Source organism: Cavia porcellus, unplaced genomic scaffold (assembly GCF_034190915.1).
Source record: "Cavia porcellus strain 051 isolate PalLab524CR breed Dunkin Hartley unplaced genomic scaffold, mCavPor4.1 scaffold_1, whole genome shotgun sequence".
Classification (NCBI taxonomy): Eukaryota; Metazoa; Chordata; class Mammalia; order Rodentia; family Caviidae; genus Cavia; species Cavia porcellus.
Window position 1 is genome coordinate 242,304,475 of NW_026947484.1, and position 19,931 is coordinate 242,324,405.

The following is a 19,931-nucleotide window of genomic DNA, read 5'->3' on the forward strand; positions in this document are numbered from 1 at the left end:
TGCTTTTACGCCCCGGGCAGGGGACGTTATCACTTGGGGCTCTTGCAGCAAGTGCGCCTCTAATGCACAGTTAATACACAGCGGAGCAGCAGCTGGGAGGCGGCAGCTGAGTTATTCTGGGCGACCTCGAAGTGATAAGACACCTTGGAGCCTTGCCTGGGGACTCATTTCCCAGACTCTACCTTTGTTGTTATCTGCCTTTGAGTGTCAGTCCTAGCGTTTTCCGCATTAATTGGAATGCAGCTTCAGTCATGTCTGTAAGCATTCCAAAGGGAAGCAAACTCCCAGGTTCTCACTAAAAATTCCAACAGCCTCGCCAGCCCAATCTGCGTGACGTTGTGTGTCTTATGTAACATCTGTTTCTCTAAGGTATTAAGAAGCTTCTGTATACGGCTCTGTCCAAAAAAATTAATAAAACCTACTCCCAGTTACCTGTTATTATCGAGCAAGATTTGAATCTCTGAAAATTGATCATCCAAACATCTTTTTGAGCTGAGTTCTGTTTTCAAAATTTGTTTAAACCATGCATTGTGGCGAAGGCCTGTAATCCCAGCCCTTGAGAGGCTGAGGCAAGAGGATCACTGCAAGTTTGAGGTCACCCTGGGCTACATAGTAAGTTCAAGGTCACTCTGAACTACATAGCAAAATCCTGTCCCAACAAAAAACAAAATAGAACAAAATAAAATGAAAAAAAACTGAAAATAAACAAAATTGACTTGAGTCAAATGCTGAGAAAAGTTATTTTCATTACAGTTTCTTTTGATAAACTATGGTGGGGGGTAAGTTTTTGATGCTGCAGCCTAAGAAACTGCACCACTTGGCACCTAGAAGTCTCATGCCCATCACTGGCACAGCTCTGCGGGGCGAGGTGGATCCACTGTTGATAAGGCACTTTCCCTGCAACCCTCTACTTAGCCCAATAAAACAAGCACGGCTCCACTATTCTCCCCATTCCACAGATGAGAAAACTGAGGATCAATGAGTTTCTTTGATTTGATTAGCAGAACTGGAAGTGGAAAGGGCTCTCCCAGGTGCACACAGCCAGTGCACGGGTTTCCCTTGTGATTAAACCACATTGTCTGCCTGGACTCAGTGAAGTCCTCTCAGCAGTGCTGGCCTCTGGATGCTACCTGGCGAGAAGGTAAGAGACGGAGCTGGAGATGGTGTTGTGAAGACAGAAAATCTTTGCTAAATGCTGGAGTGAGTACAAACCAACGTGGCGGGAACAGGCCGCCCAGCTCTGGTCTGGAGGAGCCCAGGGAGAGCCTTGAGCTGGCCCCAGAGGGCAGCAATCAGCAGGGGATGTGCTCTGTTTCACCCAGACCAGGGTGAGAAGCAAGTCGCTGCCTGGGACGCACGTGGAGAACACAGGAAGCACAGGCAGGCGACACAAAGCTGGGCGGCAGGGGCCCAGGTTTGTCTGCCCCTGCTGGACACTCTGCAGCTCCAGGGTTCCCTGACTGCCCATCCCCACCACAGAGTGAGGGCACTGCCACCTACAAAGTCTGTGTCACGGTGGTGGAGACAGCACAGGGGTGCGAGAAGGAATCAGGCAAAGGGCGGACCAGCCAACAGCAGAGGACAGGAGGTGAACCAGGGGTGACCATGGGGGCCACTTGGCCTGTCACCTGTCGGGGCTTGGTGTCTGGATCACCTCAGCCCAGCCTGGAGTGTTACACCTGCTGGTTGTTTTTGTTTCACACAGTGGGCCTTCTGCCAATTCCACACACAGCAGTTCTGAAGCACAATCCTCTCTGTTCATTCAAGTTTGGGTTTCTGACCAGTGACCCTTTTGTATTTCTAAGCAGCTGGTAACTTTCTCTGTTCAAACCCATTCATTCTTCCTTTGAGAATCAGCTTCATTATCACCTTCTCAGCCAACTGTTGTGGCTGTGTCTGGATGTCCCCCAAGCCTTGTGGGGTTCACAGGCAGGGCTTTTCAGAGGTGGCTGGAGCTGGCGTGTGTGACGCTGGGATCCAGGCTGTATGCTTACTCCATCAGTCCACTGACTGGTGCGGGTGACGGGGTGTGAGTGTGACCCACTGGGGCGCATGGCCTGGATGGACTCTACCGGGCAGAGGGAGGGCTGGTGTGGTCCTGCCCTGCTACCCTGCCATGAGCTGGAACCCCCACCAGTTGTGAGCTACAATATGCCTTTCCTCCTTTCACTTGGGTGCTGGGTATTTTGTCTCAGCAACAGGAAAAGTAACCAGGATGCCAGCCTCCTTTGAAGCCTAGGCCCTTTCCATCCTGATCACCCAGACCCGGTGCATAGCTGTTCACACACAGTCCTGCACTGGGTGTGAGCCTGCTGATGACCCCAGGCCACAGTCACCGGCCTGGAATCTTTGATGGTCCTCTGCAGGCGGAGAGCTACACAAGTAGCCTCTGGCATAGGGGTGGCACTTTATCCTACTCCACATACGATAGCACGATAGCACGGAGCTTTAAAGAAAACAGCTCAATTAATAGTCCTGAAGGAAGCAGGAGCAATGCGGCCTACAAATCAAAGCCAAATTTAACAAAGTACAGTTCAAAACATTGCTTCTTAGTCTTATGTCAAGGAAGTTTCCTTGAAAGTCAGTTTAAAAAGAAATTTTTTGTTTCATTGTCAGTTAGGCCTCAACAATTACTATTACGGGGACCTGCAGTGCTAGGTTTGTGACTCTCAACTTTTCTTGGGCCTTCGGAACTCTGTATGAATCTGGCTGGAGCTACGCCATGAGAGCTGTGTTTTCACACACAACTTCAGTATGTACAGGACTCCCCAGCCCACCCAGGGAACCCCAAGGCTGATGGCCACACCACTGACCAAAACATCATCTGTGGAAGTTGCCCCTCGCGAACCATCTGCCCCATGGAGGCCCAGTGACCGACTGGTGAGCAGTCACCCGAGTGGCTTCTGATGGACACTCAGGTTTCAGAGTCCCCAGCACAGAGCGACTTTTCCATTTGCACAGATGTGGCAGCCTAGGACAAGACGAACAAAGGTGCCTACCTGAGGTCACCAGCAAGCAGAATGGACCTCAAAGCACAGGCGTCCTTCTGTATTGTAACAAAGAATGATGCCACCCTATGTTTATTAGATGTTTCCATACAGCTTGCATGGAGCAGGCTTCTCACTCCTATGATAGGAGGCTTTAAAACAATTTATTAGTACCTGTTTGTAGTACCTAATGTTTACATTCCTGTGTGGAGAGGGTACATGTACATAACACAACTTAATTCCTTTTAAGCATAAAACACAGTTTGAAAGTAGAATTCTAAAGCCATGCAGAGAATATAATTTTGTGATACTTTAATGACTAGAAAATTTTCTTGACTCTATGATACCTTTTATTTTTATCTTGTTTTAGTACATGTTGCTGGGTAGTTGTGTCCATAGAATTTCCAGGTAAACTTGTTTTCCGGTGCTTAAGGCCTAGAAAATTTTATATTGAACTCCACAATATAATTTGCTGAAAAGCAAAGATTATTTTGGGAGTGAGGCTAAGAGGATGTGCCAGTTCTCCCAGGGTCCGCCTTGTTTGAGGGCACTGGAGTGCCAGGCTCTTGTGTGAGTGAATCAGGGCATGAACTAGCAGTTGGGTGGAGAAGCCAGATGTGAGTTTTCTAACCTCGAAGGACAGAGGCTCACATGGCCCCTGAGAGGCACATGGAAAGGCCTGGCAGGAACTCTTCTGTTATATGCGAGTCCGTTTTGTTTAAATCTAAATTGTTGCATTGGTGATGATCACACTGGACTCCAGGGCTCTCCTGCTTGTCTCAGATGCACTGGCCTAGCTGTCTCGCTGACACCTAACAGTCTTTTGAGAAAAAAAAATTGAGTGCAATAAAATAAGCAGAGGCTCAGGAGAGTTGGGGGAGAGGCCTGCAGGACAACTCTTTGCTATTTAATGACCTCTGAGAAATGCAACTTCATCTGCACAATGAGAAGCAGCAGGAAGGAGCATTTCTGGAGGAGGCATATAAAGGTCAGGAAACCAAGCAATTGGTGGCGGCCTCAAAGGTCACACCACACCCGTCTGGCAGCTGGGAGCTGGGGAAGAGCCTTATGCTCAGGAGGAGCAGGGTCTAAGAACCTGTGGTGGGCTTCAAGGTGGTTCAGCTTCGCGCCGTGTCCTGCGGGGCTGCTGTCGTCCCACCCGCAGTGCAGCATGGGCAGCACCAACTGGGGAGGGCGCCTTGAACCTTCACAGAACTTGCATCCCCCTCCGTGCTGCGCTGGACTGGCGTGTGAAATGAATTCCGTGCCCTGGTGGCTCTAGGAGATGGCAAACAAAGTTCATTCAAGTTTTAATCATTTTTCTTTTCCTTCCGTTCTTTGGGACTTCACAGACGGAGGTGATGAGCCAAGCTTTATTATTTCCACCCAGATAAGGACACGGAGGCTCAGAGACACAGAGATTTGGCAGATGCAGGAGAGTGAGGATTGAGCCTCACTTCTGTTGGATTCCAAGTTCCAGGATTTCTTTCGCTAACCCTGTGACTATCTTTTCAACTCAACCAGAGCCAGCACAATGGCTTCTGATGAAAATAATCCCAAGAGTCAAACCCAGACATCCACCTGCAACCACTCAGGCTTGCAGGCTTTCACATTTGTTGGTTATTTCTTTGGTGCTGATGTCACAGCAGCTGAGGGACAAAGGTGCTGGCCCTGTTCCAGAAGAGAGGCCTCTCCAAGGAAGCGTGCTCTGGGACAGGTGTGCTTCCTGCCTCATTGAGCTGCCTGCGCTTCTCCAGATGCGGCCTATACTTAAAACCGTGGCTGTCTCTCCTAAACTGTACTCAGCATCGCAAACTTTCTGTCTTAATTTGTGATCCTGGTGTTCCAACCAAAACGACTGTTGGAAACAGGAAATTCTCATGGGGGAAAATCAGGTTCGTGTTGACAAAACTCAAAGTTCTTCCCAGCCTATCTGTACCGTACCAGCATTGTGGTGAGGAAGGAGAACAGAGCATCTGCTGCAACTTCTGTGACCAGAGATGCAGAAATCGCCGTGTGCGGGGTGCCAGAGCCTCCCGACAGACGGTGTCCTCTTTCTAAGATGCAGCAGGCCTTGAGCTGGCTCAGTCAGCAGAACAGGCGTGAGGCGCACGCACTGTCTCGGGCTCCCGTCAGCTTAAACAACAGACATCTACTGCTTATGGTTCTGGAGGCCGGGAATCCTAGATGCAGGGTTGACAAGGTTACTTTCTTCTGAGGTCTCTCTCCTTGACTTGTAGATTCTGCCTTCTCTCTGTGTCTCCACACAGTCTCCCCTGCATGGGCCCTCATGGGCACGTTTCCCCTTCTGAGAGGACACTCTTCACGCTGGGCGAGGGCCACTCTGCAACCTCACTGGAACTCACTTCCATCTTTACAGAGCCTGTCTCTACTCAGAGTTACATTCTAAGCAAGATACTGGGGGCATGGCCTTTCCATGTAAAAGTGGATAACTGGTACCAAGCCTTCACACCTCAAAAGCTATTAGCAAAAGAATATTTTGTTTTCTACAGTGGAGAGCAGAGTGCTCGTCCTCTTGCTGCATTAACTAGTTTCTTGGGTTAATATTCCATTTTCAGATTGACCTCTGCTTTCCACTCTTGTCTCTGCACCGAGCACGTATGTCATACCTCCCTTAGATGAGGTCATGCCTGCCTGATTATCAGGGATCCTGGAGCCCAGACAGGACTGTCCTTTCCTCCTTTTTGTACATCTTCATCCAAGACTGGAGATGCACAGCCAGGCACCAGAACCTCTGAGGCTCACTGAGGCTCTCTGCTTATGTTGACTGGAATGCAGAGGCATTTGGTTATCTGATGGCTGCAGCACACACCCTGCACTGCACTGGGAACCACCACATCCAGGTCTGTTGTGCAAGGTCATGGCAGTAGCTACCCAGCCGGGGCTCGGGGACTGATGAAGTGCTGCCATGGGAATCCACTGGACAGGCCAGAAACGAGCTGCAGTGGGAATCCACGTGCCTGTCTCTAAGGTCTGTCCTGCTGTCAGTAATTGCTTCCTATTGCCGAACCTATTTTAATGTCTCTAAAAGGTGTAGTATAGCTGCCATTCCTTTACATGTGGGTCTCAAAGGGTCTGCGGGTCCTGGCCTCACGGCTGCGCACCTTCTGCTGTCCTGCTCCTGCCTGGTCCCGTCAGAACTGTTCCAGTGTGGCTGAGGTGGGTCCTTCGTAACCTGAAATGCTCAGGTCAGCAATGGCAGCCAGACCAGGGGGCTGCAGAGACAGGAGGGAAGACCCCACTCAGTAGGCTCCGCTCCCTGATGGGATTCCAGGATGGATCTGCTCTCAGCAGGGAGTACTGATGGCGCCCATTTGCCAGGACAAAGACTGTCTTGCTGAGTGCTCACATTTTCCAGGACCATTAAAGGAAGTTTCCTCATCAGTCCCTCTTGTGGATCCATTACATAAGCCACATCTTTCTCCCTGGCTCTCCCTTCTGGCTGGAGCCGCCTTTCTTTTTTCTCTGTATGTGGCACATTCCTTCTGTGATTCTCCCTTTACTTCTGTCCTTGGACAACTCTGGAAGGATAGAAAGGCTTTCCCTGCTTTCTGCCTATCTGACAAAGATCACCCAGGCCAGGTTTAAATCTTGCTGTGCTGTTGAGAGGCTGAAATAAGGGATTGCCAAGACTATCAGCTGAGTTCAGAAGCTGATGTGCTCCTTCTCCAGCGCGAGAAGCCTGCTCTAGCTGAATGGGAGGTGGGCTTGGTGCTGTCCCTGGACATCAGCTGTCCTGTGGGACTCAGGCAACATCGATGTGTATATATGTCCCCCAGCTCGAGGTAAGGCTTTTCCAGCACTGAGTATGTCAGTACAAGGATGAAACACCTCACTTCCTGTGTTTTAGTCATATCTGCGAAGGCAAACCCCTCCGATCGTAAGCAAACACCGAGCACCGCAGCACACGTGCTCGTGCATTCACAGGGTGACACTCGCACAAGCTCTCATGATACAAAAGCGGCTTAGGCACACGGTGCTTTTCTCTCCTTCCTTGGGGATGAAGGTGAAGACAATTCTGAACTCCATGTGAGAAAATGGCAGAAGATGTGACAAAAACTATGCAGAGTGATACAAAAGTCTAGGAAATCTACTTCTCTGCAAAGCAGCTGACATCAGCTAGCTAATAGTTTAAATATCTCTATGGGAAATAATTACCACTCAGTTTTTAGGGATGTCACAGAATCTTGTAGCATGAACATATGCACTTACCTATCTACACACAGGTAAGGACATAATTTTGTGGATTCCTGTGGGAGCCATCAGGCACACAGCACTGAATTAGTCACAAGCCCAGGATGTAGAAGCTCATCACAGGCTGATCGCTTATTTTCCATGGTCAATAATGCAATAAAGTACCTGCAGACCCAGCACCAAGGACCACCACCGTGACTCAGCCCAGTCAGCGTCTAACCGCACAGCAATGCCCTGCGCCCTGCCACTGCCCCTCCATACTGACAACATCATCCTTCTAAATTCTACATTACTTTCCTTTTGATAAAATTTGATTGCATTTATTTGTATTTCTACAAAAGCATGCTTTTATTTTATTCCTATTTAATTTAGAATCTTTAGAATTCAGTTCTGCACTTGATGTTTTAGCATTGCTAGAGTTCAACCTCTTCATAATGTTTCATAATGTAAATATACCGGTTTATTATACACTTTCCATCCAATGGGCAATTGCATTGCTTCCCAGTTTTGCTACTGTGAGCAATGCGATGCTGAGCATTCCTACACATGCCCCTTCATGTGTATGTGTAAGATGCACCATAGGCTACAGAAATTCTGTTTAAGAGTGGATGACAGGGAACAGAGGTGTAGCTCAGAGGCCAGCACCTGCCCGGAAGCACAAGGTCCTGAGTTCGATTTCCAGTGCCAAAACAAGCAAACAAAAAGCGAAATGAGAGTGAATGATAACATTTAAAATTCTGTACAAGCATCCCACACACTTACATATGTAATTCAGATAGTTGATATCATTCAAATTGACCTCTACCACAATTAAATGAAAAAACAATATTTTCTATTGGGCATTTTAGTCAGAATAAGTTTTTAAAATGCATTTATTCCATAAGTAAAATGCTATATAAGTTTACCCAAACAGGAAAGTCTTAGATCATGCCAGAACTAGAACTCAAATAATTTGTAAACTCAGATAAGTCAACGTAATACTGCTGCAGTATTGATGATTCTTTTAGGAGAAAGTTCTCTCTGCTATTCGGGGAAAGATCAGCTTCAAAACAGCCCCAAACATGAGGCCACGGAGTTGAGGCTGATTTCCCAGTGTGCACTCCATGCTCTCTGCTGACTGGCGAAAACCTAGGTTCTCATCTGCACACGAGGAGGCTTTGCTCTGTGAAGAAGCCCTTGTAGATATTTTCTCTTTAACTTTGACGTATTCGCAGCGTGTTAGGATGCATCAGCAAACACAGGACCTGAGGTTTCTGTTGTTCTTTTACCTATGCTGCCTCCTCTAAACTGTACTCAGCGTACGACTCAACTGTTGCTCTTCTCGTTCAGACTAGTGTTCTATCTCTGGAACTATATATACATACGGGTGTGACTGAAAAATACAGCATGTGTGTAAATTAAAAGAATTGATTGCAGTAAAAGACACATTGCCACTAATGCCCCTCAAAGTACTTTCCCTTGGTCTGAACACACCTCTCAGCGCTGGCCGCTTTTTGGAAAAGTTCAAGTCCTCTTGTTAGTGTCTTCAGTGGCACTGTCATGGCTGCCTCAGCGCCCTGAATTGATTGAAAATGCTGATCTTTCATGATCCTTTTACTTTGGGGAAGGGCCAGAGGTGACTGATGCCAGCTCCAGTGAGTGAGGCAGGTGCGGACGCACGCTGGTTTTATAAGCTGCTTCCCACTGTGCGGCACCCAGCCCCAGCACCTCCTTCACACTCACAGCCACATGCCCCAAAGAGGACTGCAGAGCCATTCAGGCAGTGGCAGGAGCAGTGCGATAATGGTGCTCAGAGTCAGGGGAATGTTCTGAGGGGGCTTAATGGCTTTTTACTGTAATGGTCTGAAGCATTTCCTTGGTATTCACTTTATATTTTGATCAGCCTATAAAACACACACACACACACACACACACACACACACACACACACTTTCTGTTTTATAGTACTGGGGTTGAAACCAGAGCCTTGTGTGTGCTCTGCTACAGAGCTACATCCCTACCTTTTTAGGTTTGAATCTGAGCTGGGGTCTGGCTGACTCACCCAGGATGCCTAGAACTCCTGATTCTCAGGCTCCCAAATACCTGGCAGTATTTCCACTTCTTAAAAAATGCCTATTTTCTTTTGGATAGAAAATAGGGATTGAAGTGGACTGGTTAGAAATGACCGCATATGCAGCAGAAGTTGGTGGAGACTTACCTTCACGTACAGCTGCTGGAACTCCTCAAGGTTCAGCCTCCCGCTCGGACAGTCCTTGAGAAAGCCTTTGTACCACTGCTTGAGCTCATGCTCGTTGAACTCCGTGCTCTTCACCAGGTCCTCCATGACCTCGGGGGCCAGCTTGCTGTTCTGCTTCCCCATCCTGCCTGAAGAGAGGCAAAGCAAAGCAATTAGCCCGGAGCACACACTTCAGACTGATGGGGAGTCTGGGAAGGAGCTCAGTCCGGCCATCTGCATGGTCTCCTGTCTCCTGCCTTCTTAGTGTGATGGAAAGGACAGCATCAAAAGAGGCCTTGAGGCAGTGGACGGGTTGTGGTGCTCACGGCATCCTCATCAGTCACTGTCGCACAGCCCGGCTCCCTCTTCATGTCTTTCATACCAGCTAGGGGAACGCTCTCTGCCTCTTCTCTTATGAATTACAGATCACTAGCACTTGCTACCAGGGCTCTACTTTTTTTTTGGTCACAGGGGGTGGGTGAGTGGGTAACCACTCTAGGGGTCAAGTGCAGAGCCTCTTATATGCACTCTGCCACATCCCTGTCCCTTTTCATTTCTATTTTGAGACACAGTCTCACTAAATTACCCAGGTTGGCCTTACACTTCTGATCTGCTGGCCTTGGCCTCCCAAGTGGCCGGGATTACAGACTGACAATGCACTTCCAGCTGCAGTGTCAAATTCCACGTTCAGATCACAGGGCTAATACATGACATTACTGATAAGAATGAAAAGACTCATAATAAAATTATCAAAGCGTAGCCTTGAAAACTTGACGAGCATCATAAAGCATCTCAGCCTCGTTCTCAAATTCTAGCTGTTTAAAATGAAAACAACTCCTTTTTATTAGCCACATTAGTTCTTGGCTTCTCCCTTCTTCATACATTTTCTATGGTGTTGTCATCAGAGTTAACAAATTCTTGATGGCTTTCTAGGCATTGGCTGGTGAATTTCAATTGTTGCTACTGACTGGGGGTAAAAAATATAGGACGTAAAATAATGTCATCTGTATCAGTTGTGTGCCAGGTTATGTGGCCAACATCAGGATGGCATGCAGGGAGACAGGGTGTGCTTGAGGGTCTTTCCTGGCTGCTTCTCCTGACCAGGCCGTCCCCTGTACATGCTGCTTAGGGTGATGCTAACAGAGCAGATGTTAATGATGGCTTCATTAATACAGTAGATGTTATAAAACTCTGTCAATAATGGCTACTTAAGAAATAAATAGTCAAGCAAAGACCCCAAAGAGTACTTTGATACTGAAATAGTTCTAGACACCTCACCCATATTCCCCAGACTGTGTACTTCTTTAATTCTGCCTAGTAAATCGTTCTATTCCTCTCAAAACAAAGAAACAAAATAGTTGTTGCCTTAGTGCTGGAAAATTAAGGATAGTTAAATATTTTTTCCCTTAATTTTGTAGCTTTATAATAATAAAAGATTTAGAACAATAAACTAATCCTATGTTGTTTTTAAAAGTCAAGATAATCTTGAAAATCTGAAGGTCCATCAGAATAAGTAAACTACCAGTCTGGTTTAAACTCCGGTTAGAAGAGAATAAGTCATGTTTTGAAGGATATACTCAAGAGGACCCAGCTCTTCAGTGTTGTTAATGAATCTGCTCCGGGGCTCTAAGCAGGCTCATGCTTGCAACAGCTCAGAGGGGAGAAGTTCATCACATACTTCATTGTCATTATTTTTTCACATCTTTTCCTTAAACAAGATTCCACACCTATTGTTGGTAACCTGCCCTAACACTGAACAATTCTTTCACTGTGATGAAATCAAGCCATGCCTGCTGCCCCAGGGAAGCTTCCAGTGGGTGCCTGCAGCGCAGCATAGCAGATGCTAAGGTCAGGACAGTTGGTGGTTTCCCAGGCTCCTCTGAGGGAAGAGGACCAGGAACCACAAAGACGTCCTTTATCATGGAGCTTTTCTATTTCTTTTTGCTTTTAATTTCAAGTTTCAAGCCTCTTATTTGCAACTGTCTCTTAATTATAAATTACTGGGGGACTTCACAACTGGATGTGCAAATCAAGTGGTACTCACATGTCAGGTTTAATTAATTTGGGTAAGGAAACTGTAATTCATGGTTATTCCGATAGTCAAAAGATGTACTACAAGCCTTTTGGTACATCACTTTGTTCTTTTCAGTCCAAGCACATTGCACAAACTTTCATTATCAAACTAGAGTCCCAGGTCACGATAACCGCTACTGAAGGTGTGGTGTGGGCTGTGCGTAAAGGGCTGTGACTCTAGACAGCTGGGAGCGGTGGCTAGGGTGGCTCCCCAGACTCAGAACATGAAAGCACAGTGAGGGGATGATGAAGCTGGAATTGGAGCCGGGGTCTATGGGACTCCAGCACTTATTCACACAAAGACAGGCGGACAAAAGGCATTTCAGGGAAAGGAACAGAAGGAACAAAGGCAAAGGGAGAGAAACCAGATTCCGTTCCAGGACAGGAGGAGAGATGGATCTGCTGCCTTGTGTTGTAGTCAGGGGTTGTGCAGAGAACAATTAGAATCAGGACATGGAGTGCATAATATTATTTTTATAATGGTCACTGGGAGTTAACACAATAAAATGCAGGAAATCTATCTGCAACACCAAAGACATAGACTATTTAGTCAAGGGCCTAAATCCCACAGCAATATCCCACATGAATCCAGATGAAGACCCAGAGCCCATGACATTGCCTCCCACGGGTCCAACTGGAGGTCCAGAGCCCACAAGAAGGACTCACACCAGTCTCTTTTATGCAATGGTGCTGGGAAGGCCCAAAGGTCAGTGGTGGAAGCCAGAAAGTCCATGCCAGTGAGGCGAAGGAGCTGTGCTGGTGGGATCAGGGTTCTATGCTGGAGCTGAGAAGTCACACTTACAACAAAGACCAGGGCTGTCCTGAAAGGCACCACAGCCATCCTCAGCCACACAGAGGCCCTGAGCTCCTCCTCCGACAAGCACAGTCAGGTATGTGCCAGGAAGCCAGCGTTACAAGTTCATCCTGGAGACCAAGCGGCACATGTTTTCCCCTCCCGAGCCAGGAAGCAATGCTCAATGTGAGGACCAGAGCTTCTCCAAGAGAACCAACAGCTCAAACAGCAACACATAGGAGAACCCACAATGCCTCCATGCAACAACGCATTAACGCCTCAACATCTCCCTTCTTTTCCACCTATTTATCCTGGCAACTTTCCTCAGGTGGAGCATCTTGGCTCAATGCCATGCTGATGTAATCCAGCTGGTGTTAAGTTGACCGCCAGTTCTTAATCCATGACACCTTGGCAGACTGGAAAAGATAGATTTGCTAGAACTACAAGCTCAGAGGTGGCTTCACATTAATTATGGGAAAATGAATGAAAGGTCTTTAAAAACACCTCCCCCCAAACCCTTAGAAGTTCAGCAATGCTCACTGAAAAAGGGTTTGACTGTCTATGACCTCTTGTACAACCCTAACCTGCTCTGCTGACTGGGAGAGGGTGGGCTCGCACACACAGGGTGCACTGTCAGGATGGTGAGTCACACTTTTGGAGACTTGCACATACAACTTTATACCTTGGGCCAAGGTCTGCCTAGCGCTGGGTGGATCCTGCCAAAAGTCAAGTTCTGGCCTGGCTTGGAGTGGCTGGCATTGCCACTGCCCTCCTCAGGCCCCGGCAGGTCTTGCCTGGATTAGTGAAAGGCCTCCTCCCCGAGTGCCCTGACTACAGTCTACCTTCCACACGGCCACGTGGGTTTCTGTAACACCCACACTTTGGCCTGTTCTTCAGAGTCCTCAGTATTCTCCCCATCTCCAGGACAAAGCCCCTTCTCAGCATGACAAAGGTCCTGTCTATCCCAGCCTCATATTCTGCCAGCCTCTTATTTCATGAGCTAATCAGCTACCACCAGTTCCAGAACTGCACACCCTCCCCAACAAGCTCTGAACGTGCCCTTGTTTCCTGGAGGGCTGTCTCCGTCATTTGCTTGCCAGACATCTCCCCTATCTCTCTCGCACACCAATTCCTCCTGAACCCAGGCTGCCGGCTCAGATGCCTTTCCTCCTAGCATCTCCTTTGCCATGCAAACCTCCCAAGATCACTATTTCTCTGTTGGACTGTTAGTTTCTTGGGAGTAGACTATCTTTTATTTATCTTTGACTCTTTGGTGATGTGTACTAGGTGGTCAGCAGACTTTATTTATTTGAGAGAGAGAGAGAGACAGATAAACAGAGAATGAATGGGGGGGGGCTGGGCATTTGACATATTTCTTCCTAGGAGCACCAGTGTCTTAATTCCTCTACATGGAGAGTCAATGCTATCATCAAATACATAGTGTAGTTTACAGATGGGGCAAGTGTTTCACTTAACAGTGTGGAAAACAGCCTCCTGTCCAAGGGGTGGGACTCTGCTCTCATTATGTAATTTTGAACACCTGGAAAGTAGGGCTCACCTCTTTTATCTCAGTGTCCTCTGTAATTGGCATAAAGGTGGTGCCTAGTAACATCTGATAAATAAGTGAAAGTGAGGCTGGCCTGGTGCTCCAAACCCAGGCTTCTTTGTTCTGGACCACAGTGGGACCAGATGTTACAGTCAGGTAAAATGTTCCCCAAAGCCTGTGCTCCTACGTAAGGCCCACAGGAGGTGAGTCGATCACCTGTCAGTGGGTTAGTGCCCTGAGGAGTTTATAGTTGACTCACTTTTAGGAGTGGGACCTGGGGATGTGCCCTAGAAAGATCTCTCTCCCTTCCCCACCGATCAATCTCTGCTTCCTGAATATGGGGCATACACTGTGTGTGCTCTGTGACACCACCTTGCCTCGGGCCATGGACTGAATCTCCTGCAAACCTGGACCCCAATAAACCTGTCCTCCCCAGAGCTGTGAGTGTCCGGTCTTGTGTTTTAGTCTCAACAAAGTAACTGAGATAACATCTTACTTTCATTATGAGAACAGGGGAGAAAAAGGGTGAAGCTGACGAGCAAATCTCTTCATGTCCCACATAACGAGGCACCGTGCTGGCCTTGAGGGAAGCTCCTCTCTCACTCACTCTGTGGCCCATGGAGAGGCCCTGGCTTCCCTGTGTACTTAAGTCTCCCCTCTGAAAACACAAGCAGTTTTGGAGCAGATGACCTATAAGGCCGGTCTCATTGTATTTACTGTTCTGCTGCACCAAGTTCTGTACCTGTGAAAACATGGGCCATGGGCCTCGGTGTGGCCCCCTCAGGCACGCTGTTTCCTGGATTTGTACCTACGTGACCATTCTGCCACCCCAGAAGGAAGGGGACAGAAACCAGAGAGCATCACCGCCGAGCTGAGGCTGCTGACAGGAGTGTGAGATCCTGCCAAGCCACAAAGCAAAGGGCTTTCTTGCTACGTGAGTTGCAGGGGAGAGAAGGACTGTGCTGGGCATAAATCACCTGGTACGAGGGCAAAGGGTGACAGAACTCTGTAAGCATGGAGCTGGGGAGCAGAACCCGGCACAGCTTATCACAAACCACACCTCAGATAGACACTTCAGATGTTTTTGTTTACAACTTTAGTATACAAAAGACTTTTGTGGGTGGAGCAAAGATGGCAGATAGATAATAGCTGGCTACAGAGGCTCCCTGAGATAGTCAACTTAAATTCAACATAATACTGTGTGGGGAGCCCCGAACAGAGGGAGATGAATTGTCTTGTCCCAAGAAGAAACTAAGGTGAGAAGAACCAATCAAACATACAGTCCTGGTGCTATTATTGGAACAGCTAAACGTTCAGTGGTCCTGCCTCAGCAGTCGACTTGCTGAGCCGTCCAAGGTCCCACCGCTTCAACTCACAGGAGGCGCAATCACACTAAGGTCAGGGGTCGGCCAGCCTAATGGAGAGCTGAGCTGGCGGGGAGCCTGCATTGACCTGTAGTGAGTGATGGAATGGAGCCATTCCACAGAAAGGGGGCCTCCAGCAGACGACATTCTGGGACCGGACAGGACTGGCAAGTACAAGGGGCATCAGTGACTTCAGTCAGTTGTTCCCTTTCTGAACAGGATTGGTGGAGTGAGGTAGGCTTGGGTCACACAACCTGGCTGAGACTCAGTAGGTTATCCAAAATCAGTTCCCTACGGCGATGGCATACATTAATGCAGTGAAGCCCCAGAAGTTTGACTGACCCAGAGGGGAGGTGGCGCAAAGTAATACAGTGCAGGCCTCAGCAACTTGACTGATCCAGAGTGGAGGGGCCAGCATACCCCCTGCCCCTGTCTGCAACTCCCTAGCATACTGCAGTGGGAAGGGTCACCTAGCCAGCATGCTTCCGAAGAATTGTAACCAACAAAGAAAGAAACTGGGGCCTCCTGGAAGAAACAAAAAAGATGGGAAGAAGAAGCAACAACAAAAAATCCCCAGGTCCCAACCCTGAGAACATTGACCCAGGACAGGTAAACACAAAGGAAAATGAGGACAGCAAACATGCAATATCAGACACGGCACCAGTGGACATAAAGAGATATCTTTGGGACTTCATACGACTTCAAAAGTGAAATATTTAGCCAAGTAAAGCAAGATATAAGAAGATTAATAAAAGAGATGCTAAGCACCTCTCAAGCAGACACAGACAGAAGAATGGAGGAACTCAAACAAAGGAGAGAACCATTTGATGAAGAATATAAAGAAAATATAGAATACATGAAGCAGATTCAAAGAGATTACCAGGAAATTAAAAACTCCACGGAAAGATGGCAAATCTGCTTGAAAGAAACTAAGGATAGATTATCCAAACTGGAGGACAGTTTTGCAACGTGAGAATATGAAAGGAAAAACTTTTTAAAAATAACAGAAACAAGCAGTAACAATACAAAGGCTAGAAGATGACAAGAAGATCTATAACTTGAGAATAAAGAATGTGAATGAAGAAGCAGGGGTACAAACAAAGGAACCACAAAGGCTATTCACAGAAATAATTAAGGAAAACTTCCCAAACACAGGAAAAAGAAATGATATTCTGATGTATGAGGCATACAGAACTCCAGCCACCTACAACCAAAACAGAGCTACACCCAGGCATATAATAATAAAGATTCCAGAAATCCAATATAAGAACAGAATATTAAAAGCTGTTAGAGACAAGAAACAGATAACCTATAAAGGAAGGCCCATCAGAATAATAGCACACTTCTTGACACAAACCATCAAGTCAAGAAGAGCCTGGAGTGAAATATTCCAAGCCCTGAAAGAAAATACCCTCAAATCCAGATTGATATACCCTGATAAACTGTCTCTAGAAATTAATGGAGAAACAAGATGCTTCCAAGACAAAGAGGAATTTGGGAAATTTGCAACCACCAATCCAACTCTACAGAGAATACTGCAGGGCATTCTAGAGAGAAAGAAAAGTACTAGGATTCCATGAATAGTGGCAGAGAAGCCTCAATGAATGGAGCAGAAAACAGAATGAAGAAGATAAGCAGACAACTGATGGCAAAAAAAGAGCATAACAGAAATGAGGCAGAGAAGGTTGGTTATAATCTCTAATATAGATGGCATTGATACACTAAATAAAAAAAAAAGAACCACACATGGAGTAAATCAGGAGGCAGGGTCCACCGAGATGCTATTTATGGGAAATATAATTAACATGAAAAAGAGTACATGGACTGAAAATCAAATATGAGAAAGCAATGCTCTATGTGACAGAGACCAGAGAGTAATAGGGGCAACTAGACCAATATTTGTGGATACGTTGGAAAGACAGGCTTTAGTGGGTAAAGGAATACAATTAGAGATCAAGTCCAGGAGAGAGAAGGTTCAGAACCACTTAGGTAAATAGCAGGTTGCCCCCCGCCTTGCAATTTAAAACCAAGGGTCTTGATGAGACCCAAAAATGCACAGTGTACCCTGGGGGAGTAAAAGGGGAGGGAGAGTTTTTAAAAAGATGGCAGAAGAAATTGTTAATAGTGTATCAGGGTTTAAAACCCACATTAGTTGTACCACTCTGCTTAGATAAATTTTATTCTTTTTTTTTGATAGATTTTATTCTGTCCCAGTTTGTCTACTTGCATTAGATTTGAGGGCACAGACAGCTACCCCCAAAACATCAGGATATAGCACAGTAATCATTTTTAATTTCCTATTATCTTAATCTGGAGCCCTGTATGACTTATACTGTTTTATCATGACTGATCTTAATTAAATCTGGCTTGTTTGATTGCTGTTTGGTATGGACAGATTTTATTCAAAACCATTATGATTGATAGTATCAAGTCTGAGAGTATAGGCAACTACACTGAAGATGACAAGATTCACTATGTTACACGTTCTGGTTTGATTACTGCCTGTTTTTGAAGTTTTATATTATATACAAAGTTGTGTTTTTATTAATACTGTTATGTACTGATATATTCAGTTATACTAAGTCTGATGATATAGCCAATTCTATTGAAGATAACAAGAGATAACACAGGAACTATGGTAGAACTCTTTGTACAACGGTCTTATATGTCTTTTTCGTTTCATGTGTTTATAGGAATATGTTTTGTTTTGCCCTGCTTTGTTTTGTTTCTCCCTCTAATATAGAAAGGATAGAAATACATGTTAAGACTCATGCATGTGTAGAACCTATAAACAGTTTGTGAGAACTGATCTTATGACACATGATGAAATGAACAGATATTTTGAAGAAAAAGAGACACTAAAGTACCCAATGCTGATCCTGTAGTGTCATAATGTGAAACCCATCAATAGTATTATTCTTTGTTCAGAGTGATATTAGCCTGCTTGTGTTTGTTCAGTCTCAACATAATTGAAGAGATGGATAACTGCATGTATGTTTACATGTATAGGATAACCATATTTCTAAGTTTTTGTTGGATAGTTGAACAGAACTGTTTGCAGTCTCATTGTTTGAATCCCTACTTCATATGCTACACTTAAGTATCTAGAATAACTATTTGTAAGAGGATAATCCGTAATCATCAACTATTAATTTATTACTGTTAATTTTTTTCTTTGAAAGTATGTATTATTTTTACCCACTTTCTGTTTTGTTTAGTCTTTCTTTAAATAAAATTAAAAAAAAAAAAGACACTACAGTACCCAGTGCTGATCCCGGAGTGTCATGATGTGAAATCCAGCAATACTATTATTCTTTGTTCAGAATGATTTTAGCCTGCTTTAGTTTGTTTAACCCCAACATAAATGAAGATATGGATAACTGCATGTATAAGACTGACAACCATATTACTAAGTTTTTGTTGGATAGTCGAACAGAACTGTTTGCAGTCTCGCTGTTTAAATTCCTACTCTATATGTTCCACTTTTGTATCTTGAACAACTATTTGTAAAAGGACAGTACGTAAACATCAACTAGTGATTTCTTACTGTTTATTTTTTCTCTGAACATATGTACTATTTCTACCCATTTTCTGTTTTGTTTAGTCTTTCTTTAAATAAAATTTTAAAAAGACTGGAAAGAAAACAAAAGACTTGTGCAACAATGCTAACTCACGTAAGAACATTGTGAGAGAAAAGTAATCATGATTTCCTTTTTACTGATACGCACTTTGAAGGTCAGAGAGAGAGACAGACAGAGAGGAGGGAGGGAGGGAGAGAGAGAGAGAGAGAGAGAGAGAGAGAGAGAGAGAGAGAGAGAGAGAAAGAGAGTGACCTGCCCGAGTGCAAGCAGTCCATAAAAGCTTAGAGGGTTGAACACAGTCTCTTGCACTGCCTTGCTTTTCAATCCTGGATGTCATGCTCTTTTGCCTGAACTCTGCAGTCCCTCTATGCCGGTCTTCCTGCCTGAGGGTCCCTCCTGCCAGGCCCTCCTGGTCTCAAGAGCAGAAGGGGTAAGCATGGAATGTGGCCAAGAGAACCTGCTGGGAACCAAGGAGCTGAGAGCACCCACATGCATCTCCTGCACAGTTCCGGGCCTGCGTGCATGTGTGCACAGCCTTGAGTCGCCTCCTACCTAGGGCGCAGCACAGCCACTTCCCCAGGGAATCCGGCCCCACCACAGCTGGTCTTGGTGAGCATCACCTAGGATGGGCAGCCTGCCCACGCATGTGTGGATACAACTGCACAAGCACATCCGTGGGGAAACAGGCCTGGAAGGCGGCCAGAGCAGCGGGAGGAAGAGCTTCTGGGCTCAGGCCATGACCTTCTGCAGTGCAGGAGATGCTAGTGCAGACGGGAGCTCGAATGCAAATCCTGTGTCCAGTGGCTCAGGTCAGCCCTGGAGAGATGAAGACCTTCCTGGTCCTGAGGCCCCTCACCCACACCGAGCAGGGCCAGGGGCTTCTCCTCTGCCCTTTCCTTCTCACTGCCTGTCAGACTCGGTCCAGTCCTGCCTCTTCCATGTGGTTCTCTGCTCGGTTTCCATGCTGCCCTGCTGGTAGGTGACACTATGGCTTTGAGTCAGTGATGACTTGGCGGAAGCTTAAACCAACCAAAGCAGTTAGAAAACCTGGCAGGAGAGCTGTAGGGCAACTTGGCTGGATGCCTTCCGTGAAAAGGCCCTGTGCTGGGACAACTGGCCTAGCCTTGCAGCCTGGCAGCCTCAGTCCTGGCTGCTGG

General features: G+C 46.4%; 1 protein-coding gene across 2 annotated transcripts in view; it reads right to left on the minus strand.

The window, feature by feature from the left end:
* Vsnl1 (visinin like 1) overlaps positions 1-19,931 on the minus strand; it is a 108,111-nt gene that overhangs the window by 36,710 nt on the left and 51,470 nt on the right. For both annotated transcript variants that reach the window (XM_003472852.5, XM_023566300.2), the window contains exon 2: positions 9,400-9,566. In XM_003472852.5, the coding sequence (XP_003472900.1) occupies positions 9,400-9,561 (162 nt within the window). In that variant the 5' untranslated portion in view covers positions 9,562-9,566. The remainder of the gene's footprint in view (positions 1-9,399; positions 9,567-19,931) is intronic.